The sequence below is a fragment of the Phlebotomus papatasi genome, chromosome 1 (assembly GCF_024763615.1).
Source record: "Phlebotomus papatasi isolate M1 chromosome 1, Ppap_2.1, whole genome shotgun sequence".
NCBI lineage: Eukaryota > Metazoa > Arthropoda > Insecta > Diptera > Psychodidae > Phlebotomus > Phlebotomus papatasi.
The window spans coordinates 101,620,767-101,631,532 of NC_077222.1; the positions used below are offsets into that span (position 1 = coordinate 101,620,767).

Consider the following 10,766-nt stretch of genomic DNA (forward strand, 5'->3'; position numbering starts at 1 on the left):
ACCCTTGGATGAAAAAATCAGAAGTTTAGAAATCACAGGACCAAGATTTTCTTACAAATACAAATATTTTAAGGTTATCTGTAAACATAACCTTGTTTTCAAACATAACCTCAAGTATACTTGAAGAAACCTTCTTTACGACTCGATCTTAAGAGATAATTTTAAAAGCATCTTTCTTCTTTTTTAAGATAAACTCCACATAAACTCATCAGACTACAAAATAACCTCTTAGCCAAATAAAAGAATGCGTTTCACATCTCATAATTTAATCATCTTTTTTTTTAAAGAAAATATTTTCCATTCTTTCCATTGATCTCTTGACGCTTTTTTATCAGACTATTTTTTTTTTAATTAAAATTTTGCATTTAGAAGAGAGTAATCTAGGTTGACTTCTGTACAGACTTACTGCAAAATATAATTTCTTGTTCTTTCAGATATGATTCTTCGTGCGAAAATGATTTAAAAAAAATAAAATAAAAATAAAAGAAAATGCTGATGAAATGAAGATGTGTTTTTTGACTTTAGCTCTAGCTAATTTGTTCGTGTAATTTCCCAGGTAAATTAATTGCATCTCCTTAGTATCTGTGCTTAAAATCTAATGAAATAATATTTTTCTCAAATATTTTTTTTTTGCAAATTGCATTTTTTCATTTTTTTCATGTTTTTTTCTAAGATTTAATCGTTGACTACGCCATATTCCGGAGACCGTTTCGGAAAGAGTATTTTGAATTCCAAGATGGCAGTTCACCTGAAACATTTTTCCGTGGAAAAATGTTTTATACGCGCCTTTTTTTCGAATCTCGCGGTATTTTGTGAGTGAAATGGATTAAATATTGTTGCAAAAGATAATCTGTGATTGTGGGAAAGTGATCGTGATTTGGGATTTGAGGAAATATTGAGAAAAGTGTGTGAAAAACCTTTGCAAAATTTGCGTTTAGTTTTTTGGGGGTGGCTTTGGTTTACGTGGGCGAATTTTTCTTCCCGGAAGCCGGAAAGGCAGAAGGGAAAGGATGATTTGTCCCTCATAAGGAACTGGGGAGTACATTGGGAGGTACAGATGTGATTTCCTGTGATCTATTTCTGCATTGTAAAGTGTTTTGTAATCATTTGTTCGTGCGTTGATTACAGGAAGTTCCCTGAATTGTTTTTTAGGTTAGAACCTTCCAAAAAGTGTCCGGACATAAAGTGATTCATTCCCGGAAGTGTTATTCAGTGAAAGAAGTGTTTAATCTTGGATTCCTTATCGTCAAGTGGAAATTGAGACTCTTCTGAAACATCGAGGATCATCAGGATCCCCGGAAAGGTCTTTTCAAAGGATAACCAAGTAAGTGGCATCACCCCCTACACCCCTTCAGGATTCCCAAACCCCCAAATCACCCCGAGAAATGTACCCTTTCCCAATGATTGAATGAGATGCTTCTGGTTCTTTTCAAACTTGTAAAGATTTTCCAAAAAAATTAACAAAATAGTAAACATATCTCACTTGTCGTCTCCTGGCCAGCCGGAAACATAACGTAGCCAACGAGATAACTTGTCTTATAAATACTATATTCCTCAGACTTCCAGCTGCTTTGAAGTTTGTTGTGTTATGAACGGTTCGCTCCACATACGCCTCAAATCGCCCTATTCCAAAAAGAGATAATCCTATTAGAACCTTCCCTTAGACCTCTAAAAACCTTAAGAATACTCACCTTAAGATATGCCATGGTTAGCAGGGGCAAAAGTGTGAAGGGAACTAAATAGAGAAGCGCTGGTTGAGCAGCTTTGAAAACTTCTGAACTTACTGTGGCTGTTAGAAGACCTAAAAAATATCTGTAAACCAAGTAAAAACCCGAAATTAACTCCTCAATCCAATTGGATTCCTCTACATTCAAAAAATGTTTTAAAAAAAAACCCACCCTAATAAGGAACAATGAAAATACGTAAGTTTAGAGCCGACACCCTTTGGCGGTGGAACTCCAGTCTCAGCTGAGGTACCTTGTGACTTCTTGTACGCATCGTATCTCAGCACAAAGCACAGCAAAAGACCCGGCATCACAATGTCCCCGAGGCCAAGCATTGAGAAATGACCACTGTTTTGAATACTGGGAAAAACCAATTTTCCTGGCAAATTCAACTTTGGCGGCTCCTTAACAATTCCACCCAAATTCAATTTTCTGGCCACAATTCCAACAGGATTCTCTGCTGGTCTCGTGGCCACTTTCACCATTACATTTGTGCTGAAGATGTATGATGAGAAAAACACCCAGAACACATCGTAGATTAGGAGACCAGTTAGCAGTAGGGTGGATACTTTGAGGCTCGGCAGACGAACAAATGCGATAAATGCAACACAGAGGCCCATTCCCATTGCTGAAATGTAAAGAAAAAAACATTTTAAAAGCTTTGGCTTTGCTTCCTCCTTTTGATTGAGTACCAAATAGGGTCAAACACGATAGTTTTCTGTATTTACTCTAATCTAGTTCGGCGTAAAAAACGATACTTTACCATCCTACAACTTTTCAGATCATTTGAGGTACATCAACTCACCGCTAGGGGGTCAAAAAACATTATATTTCTCGGCATTGTAAGGACAATTTTCAGAGTTTTTACCAAGCGAAAGCTTTGAAGTTTCGGTTAACGGAAGTTCTTAAATGAATCTAATTCATGAATTTAATCCGTGCCGGCCAAAAACCGCTAATGCCAAAATCCTAAATTTTTAAATCTCGAAAAGCCAAAATTCCGAATTGGTCGCAATCCCGGAAGCTAAAATTCCGAAAAGCCAAAATCCCAAAAACCAAAATACCGAAAGCCAACATTGTGCGAAAATAAAATCCCAAAAAGCCGAAATCCTGAATGGCCGAAATTCCAAAAAGTCAAAACCTAGAAAGCCAAAATCCCGAAAAGCTAAAATCCCAAAAGCCAAAATCACAAAGAGACAAAACCTCGAACTGGTCGCAATCTCGAAAGCCAAAGTTCCAAAAAGTTAAAATATCAGATATCCAAAATCCCTAAAGCCAATGCTGAAATGCTGACACAAAAGAAATGCAGATACGACAGAGGTAGCCGCAACCGACGATATGCAAAACATGTGAAAAAGAAGGGGATCCGAAAATCGACTTCATGAAAGTTTCTTGATATAAAAGGTGTGCCGGAGGGGCCGGAGGCATAATGGCCAAATTTTCAAATGGCCAAAATTCAGAAAAGTCAAAATCCTAAAAGCCAAAATCCCGGAAAGCCGGAATTCTAAAAAGCCAAAATCCGGAAAGTTAAAATCCAGAGAAAGCCAAAATTCCAAAGAGAAAAAATCCCAAAATCGAAAATCCCGAATGGTTCAAATTCAAAAGTCAGAAGGAGACGAAATTACAGAGTATAATTTCCAAAAACATAGAAAATTTCAATTTAAGCTCTTTTTATCTCACTATTAAGTAAAATGTATTGAAGCCAATGATAAGCATAGATCAGCTTATAAAGATATTGCAAATTCGGTTTGTGGACAAACTTCAAGGGTTTTTCATTTGAAATTAATGCTTAATTGGTGCAATTTGCACAAAAGTAAATAAAAACTTTAAAGTAGTTTATCACGGAAACTATAAAATATAGAGGCCTCAAACTTTACACCATATTAGAGTATCCTTTGGGCTTGAGATGTACGAAATTTTACTAGAAAATTAAGAAAAGTAGATGAGAAAGGCAAAAATATGCAGTGTGTGAAAATCCGCGAAAAATTCCTCGGTCCGCAAATAAATTTCACGGCCCGCGAAAATCAGTGAAAAAATTCCGTGATATGCGAAAATCCGCGACAAATTCCGTGATCTGTGAAAATCCGCGGAAAATTTCACGGCCCGCGAAAATCCATGAAAAAAATTCCGTGATCTGTGAAAATTCGCGAAAAATTCCGCGACCCGCAACAAATTCCGAGATCTGCGAGAAATTCCGTGATCTGCGAAAATCCCCGAAAAATTCCACGGTCCGCGAAAATCCGCGAAAAATTCAGGGACTCGCGACAAATTCCAAGATCTGCGAAAATCCGCGAAAAATTTCACGGCCCGCGAAAATCCATGAAAAAATTCCGTGATCTGCGAAAAACCGCGAAAAATTCCGTCATCTGCGAAAATCCGCGAAGAATTCCGTGATCTGCGAAAATCCGCGAAAAATTCCGTGATCTCCGAAAATTTGCAAAAAATTCCGTGATCTGCGAAAATCCGCGAAATATTCCACGGTCCGCGAAAAAAAATTCCGTGATCTCCAAGAATTCGCAAAAAATTCACGGTTATATCCTACATAATCTTACTCTACAAAATAGTTTTTTTTTAATGCTCCCTGGAAGCTTGAAATTATATTATTAAGTAAAAATCACCTTTAAACTGAAGCAATGTAACTTCATTTTCTGTCTTCTGACCCTAAAATTGAAACGGAAAGAGATATCGACTTTCGATCTTCGATAACCTTTCTAAAATTCCATAATGTCGAAACTAATCTCTTTCTTTTCTCCCTTCGTCTTCATGTGTTCCCTAACCCTTTAAGAAGTAAAAACCACAATTAGATCTGACACTACAATTTAGTGATAGCTTTTTATCATTTTAAGTTGCCTAGGATTAACCTCTTAATTTTTTTCCGTAAGTTTACGGTCGTCTTCAATCTATTTATAGAGGCCTTCAGATTTAAAATTCAAACATATAAATCCTTCTAATAAAATAAATAAGTTTTGTAGTTTTATTATTAAAAGAAGTGTAAATAATTATTTAAATTATTGCTTTTAGTATTAGTATTTTTTCAAATTTGTGGTTTAGGCTAATAATCACCTACTCCTTTTACTAATTTTATGGTTTTCAGGATCAAGTCTATTCCACTTTACATATTTCTTAAACGATTTGGAGTTAATCAAAACGGTTATAAACGGTTCTAAACGTTCTGAACCAATATCCGGTATTGATAGATTTCACTAAAATTCAATTAACCAAATGGATTCAAATCGATTTTAAATCGTTCGACTTATAAAAACACTTCCCAAAAAGATATTTTAAAATTGATCGAGCAGCTTAACTTGAACTCTTTTGACCCTTTATTAATTTAAATTGAAAATCTTCAATTTACCAATAATATTAAAGGCTTCTTTTCTCGTGATATTAAACAATTAATTTAATATGCTGAATGGGTGGTTTTCTGAAACTTACCATCCATGAGAAGCCAGTGTCCGGTGAGAACCCAAATGCAAACTATCGATACAGCCAGGGAGAAACTAAAGAGTTCAGCTGCCGTGAAACGACCACAGATCCCAAATGATATTCTATTGCCATCTGAGCAGGGACGGATAATGTATTGGCACATTGGCAGGAGCAGAAAAGCCAATGCTACCGTAGCAATTACTGAAAAAAAGAGAGAAGAATCCTTTAAAATCTCTGCACTGTGAGATGCAAAAGTAGGTAGATAATTACTCGCTGTGCAGACGGCAAAGAGCATCTGCATGGAATCGAAGAAAAAGAACATCACAAGAAGTGATATTGAGGCTCCTAAGGGTAAGCAGAGAGCATGCATTGTGTCCAAGGTGGCAAATTTATCTGCAATAGGAGATAAGATATTTTAGCAAAATTGACAAATTGATAGCCTATAAAATCAGCAAATTAACTGTTACTTGTTTCCTGTTGCACTGGTTCTCCAGTCAAGAGATTATTCATACTCTCACTCTGACGCTTCTTCTCTTGCCTCTCTCGGGCTTCTTGCTCCATGTTGAGACTACGGAAGCTACCGTAGACAATGAGGAGCATTGAAATTAAGCATGTGGATACCCGTGATGAATCCATTATAGAATATGCCCACTGGTATTCACGGAATTCGGTTGTACCAGCACCACCCGCTACTTGCGACATGACTCTCCGCGACGTCCCCTCGAAACTTCACCTCCTCCCCCCGAGGTAGACGACTGCGGACCCCAAGTACAATATTGTCCTGCACCACGTTTTCAATTTCAAAATCACTTCACTTTTAAACACAATTGTTTCTGGGTGAGAATGAATGAGATGAGGGTTGATTCTAAGTAGTCCAACTTTAGTTGGGAACTGGCCTTGTCAAACCTCAGAAATTTTAATAGTGTTACTGAAAGGGAAAATATAGGATATTTTCTGTATGATAGAGTCTCTGGCTGCAATCTGGTATCAATATTCTATTTCGGTGGAATGATATTCTCAACAATCTAATCAAGTGGCTCATAGAGAGATTGACGTGTCACCGGATAGAATAGCAGAAGGGCGCAATGCTTTAATATAAATAAGGGAAGGAGTACCCATTAGTGTGAAAATCGAAAGCTACTGATAAGCAAACCCCATTTGGCTTATGAAAGCTCAGATTCAACTGCCGTCAAATTTGTTAGTTATCGATTGATTTTAAAAGGTTTTCCCCGTGAGTGACATCACTAAATGTCTGAAATATCGATTATGGTTCCTAGAATTGAACAGAATTGGAATATTTCTCAGAATTTTGATGATTCCTTGATTTGAAATCAGAATCTAATGCCCTAGACACACTTACGACTTAAGCCGAGAGACGACTTAGTGGAAAATGATGGAAATGAAGTTTAACTAATATGTCGAATATAATTACGTTAAGCCGTCTCTTGGCTAATCCTCAGGTCTGTCAAGGCCCTAATGCTCTAAGACAGACTTATGCCTTAGAGATTTGAGTAGGAGGTGAAGTGTGCATCTTTAAAGAAGAGAGCTATCATGCCTTCTGAGCAATTCTCTAAGTAAGAGCAGACAATCAGTTAATCCTGTGTTACGAGTACGTCAACACACCCTTAACCCGTTTTTCCAGTCCTGCTCGGTTATTTTGATTTGACATTTTGCTTTTAATATTTGACAGTAAATATTTAAAACAAACTGTCATACCACTGAAGGCTTAGGATCATCGATTTTAGAGGTACTTTTGCGTAAATTTTCACTACCTAATCCTCTACTGTCAAATCTCACAGACTCAATCTTTCCGAGGATCAACTTGAGTCTATTTAGGCTTAGGTTTTTCGTGTATCATCCGTACTTGAATGAGTGCTAAGGATTGGTTCAGCTATTCTACTTGCTCAACTATGACTTTCTATCTGTTAGCAATAACCCGTCTTCTGTGCACGAGGTTCCCTAAATATTCTGAATCGATTACTAGCATAAAGCAATTTTCGGAAAAGAGGTTAAGCCCTGTTTCCGAAGACTGCAAATTACTAAACAAGGAAGTTTTCTTTAAAAAAAATCGCTTCTTAAAAAATTGTAGAAGTTATGCCATAAGAATAGGTCTTAATCGTTCTATTCCAATGAAAAATTAGCACGTTTTTTTCTTAGCACTTTACTGTTCTCAAGTGCACTACTTTATCGACGTTACATTGTATTGGTTTCAATCTCGACTGTTTTTCCCAGTCAGAAGAAGCAGTTAGAACAGTAATGTGCTTCAAAGAAATGTTCATTTCTCATTGGGATGGCACTATAAATTTGAAGATCATATATTAAAAATAAGCTTTAATCAAAAAAAAAAAAAACAAATCAACCAAAATTCCATTTAGAAAAACCTCTTATATTATATAAATTTCTAGAGCAGATTGAAAATGATCAATATCATTGAAAGAAATCCAGTAATGAAAGCAGTAGTGATCTTTCTCTTTTACTTATTTACTCGGTCTACTGCGTTTATTTAAGCAACTTAAGCAAGATAGTAAAAAAACATATCCATATTCTTAATAAGAGCGCATAAGCACGTTTGAATGTCAAGATTTTAAATAGATAGCTTTTAATTATATAGAGGAGATTGAGGTAGATTCACATAGTGGCAGCTTGTGCCTACATAAATAATCACTCTTCTATAAAACGTTGTTCTTTTGTCTTATTTCTAAAACAACCAAGAGATTTTTTGCCTAAAATCTTTTACACATTGAGAGCAATTTTCGTCAAAAATTGATTTTTAAAAGAAAATCGCTTATGCTTATAGGAAAAACGTCAAAATGAAAATTTTGACAGAAACGAAAATCGCTTCCATTGTTTAAAGGCCTTTAAACACCATTGTTTAATGGCATTTAAACAGATTTTGGAAAATGACTTTAAAAGCACATTTCTCGCTGAAAAATTTGCTTTTAAAAAAGCGATATGTCCTTTAACACTGAACTTTTCATGATTTTCACGATTTTATTGTCTACAGCGTTTCGACAAAATGCTCTCTTCATCAGGAATCGAATATAGCATTGAAAATCATGTACAAGCGGTAATTGTTACACTGCACTTGGACTTGGATCACAACTTTTATCGGTTCACTATTCGACTGATTTCTGTGTCAGTGAAACATTACGACAAACGATGTGATCCCAGTCCAAGTGCAGTGTAACAATTACCGTCTTATACGTTGTAGCGAATGTGAAAATCAAGAGAAGAGGCTCAGTGTTTCCGTCCATCTTCTGTTAAATTCCATCGCACCGAAAGTCTCATGAAACATATTTGACAATTTTTCCCAGATACAAGCGTAGGAGATTTGCTTCAATATAGCCATAATATATTTATGTTAGTAACGTTGCTGTTTTAATGGTTTCAATTACCCCTTATAATTTCTTTCTCTGCTTCAATTTGGGTACCAAACGATTAAAGATATCCTTTGATAATGATTTTATGAAGGTTTCGGTTGTTTCTATCTATTTTTACCCAGGAAGATAAATCAAAATAAATGTCAGAGAGATGTTCGTTTTCGAAACTGGGGCTTTTTGTGAGCTTTTATGTGAATTGGGAATTACAAAAATCTGAAAATTTTCTCAATGGAAATAGCCCATTAATCTGTAATGGCTCCGGCATACCATTTAGATCAGAAAAAATTCGTGAAATCAACACTGACATCATCCTTGTCAGTCTCAAACGTTTTGTATATGCTTATCCTACTCTTTCGCACTTGAAATTGAATTGAACGACAGTAGACACTCTTTCTATCGGGCATATGGGGCAAAATGTCATCCGAATTATTGAGAGATTCTGCCATCAAAGTCATTGTAAATTCCACAAAATGCGCTCAATTATAAAGAATCACGATAAAATAATAGTCAAACGTGAAAATTGTCAACAAATTTTTTTGCCAGATTGAAAAAGATTGAGCTAGAGTCTACTGTAAATAAACTTTGTTGTGATGTTTAAAGGAAGAAGAAGAGTACGAAAGAGTGGGACAGATATATGCAAAATGTCGGAGAAACAGAGATATGTGAATTTTGATTTCATGAAATTTTCTTATCTAAAAGGTATGTCAAAGCCAAAAAGAACTCTAAAACATGAGCATATTTTTGAGAATATAAGTATTGCAAAATTTATTTTTTTAATGGGAGAGCATCCTCCGACTACAAATTTCTTAAAAATGGGAGGTCCTTAAAAATAACATGTCCACTTTGCCCTATTTCCCCAGGTCCCTTTTTACTTGACTTTGTAAACATTTATGTAAAAAAAAAACTGTAATAAAATCTAATTTAAAAGTTCAATTGTGAACTGCCCCACCCTCCCTTTCATTATCTAATCACTTGTGGTATTAAGAAACGCTAGGCTACCTTCATAATTATCTTGTTGGGTTACAATAGCTGTGAAAATGGATACAATTTGAAGCTAAAACGGCTAATACATATTTATGAATTAGAAATTTGAGTATATATTGCTTTGCTCGCGAAGGTAGACTAAGAGTTCAATTAATGAAAGGGGTTAAGTTCAAATTACAAATACTATACATATTTCGAGTAAATTATTCACGCCACTATACTTAGACAAACTATTTTCATTCACAATCACAATTATTTACTTGAGTGTCACATAATTGTTTTATATATTTAGTTTGTTTGTAGTTTTTTTTCCTTGGATTTTACTGCACTTGATTAATGTCAAAGTAGATTCAGGAAGTTTTGTCAAGAGTTTTGAAATTTAATTTTGATATCTAGGGAATTGATTCAGAATTCTCTAACATTTTTCCGTTTCATAAAATTTCTTAACAAACAATATTGTTGAACAAATAGAAGTTGATTGAAGAGCATTGACTTTGCTCAAGATAAGGCAATTTATCCATTTTTTTTTCAAAGTTTAGAAAAGAGCCAATCCCTCGAGAGCTTTTGTTGAGAATACACATAGATGAGATCAACAGTAGATAAAAGTTTACAAAAAAAAAGTTCACTTACACAATACCTTTTCCAATGATTTGTGGGAAAATTACATTGAACCTTCTGCAGATTCTTTTGCCACAAAATACCCATTACATTGCTGGTGCAGAAAGCTTTTGCCAAAGACACTCTCACAGATTTTTCTTTTGCTAAACTTATTTAACTCATTTTCTAATCTAATGAACCTAAGAAAGGTTTTTTTTTGTGTGTCTTATTTCATTTAAAGAAAATTTCACAGTCTGAAAGCTTCAAAGCAAACACTTTTTTTTTATGTGCATCTCATTCCATCTGCACTCTTGCATATTGAGTGAATGCGATAGATTCCAACAACGGCCATGTTTAGTATCTATATAATTGAGCGAGAGAGACACAGGAAAGCTCTCGCCCAAATACACATTCAATACGAGAAAAACTTTTTCGCCACAGTGAAAGTCTGACTTTTTGGAAGAAACCACCTGTCTTACTGGTCAAAAACTGGCCCAATTGATGCACAGATTGATGACCTATATGTCTATCTAGTCTCTGAACCCAACATCTTTCACAATACTTTTCACCAAATGCACAATTATCGGGAAATTCACGGAGTAACTTCCTTCACTATACTCGGTCTGCCATTGTACTCAATTGTCAGATGGTGAGAGAG

The 10,766-nt window shown here is 35.4% G+C and overlaps 1 protein-coding gene across 4 annotated transcripts; it reads right to left on the minus strand.

The window, feature by feature from the left end:
* Positions 1-507: 507 nt before the first annotated feature.
* LOC129810135 (signal peptide peptidase-like 3) lies at positions 508-10,766 on the minus strand. Of its 4 annotated transcripts, none has more exons than XM_055860432.1 (7): positions 10,149-10,766; positions 5,615-6,075; positions 5,418-5,540; positions 5,157-5,348; positions 1,899-2,352; positions 1,692-1,812; positions 508-1,623 (listed from the first exon to the last, which is right to left on the minus strand). In XM_055860432.1, exons 2-7 carry the CDS (start codon positions 5,847-5,849, stop codon positions 1,555-1,557), a joined length of 1,194 nt encoding a protein of 397 aa, XP_055716407.1. In that variant the 5' UTR covers positions 5,850-6,075; positions 10,149-10,766; the 3' UTR covers positions 508-1,554. The 4 variants fall into 4 exon arrangements, with proteins under 4 accessions (XP_055716407.1, XP_055716405.1, XP_055716404.1 ...); XM_055860430.1 differs by having other exon boundaries at positions 5,609-6,075; positions 10,142-10,766; XM_055860429.1 differs by having other exon boundaries at positions 5,609-6,075; positions 10,149-10,754.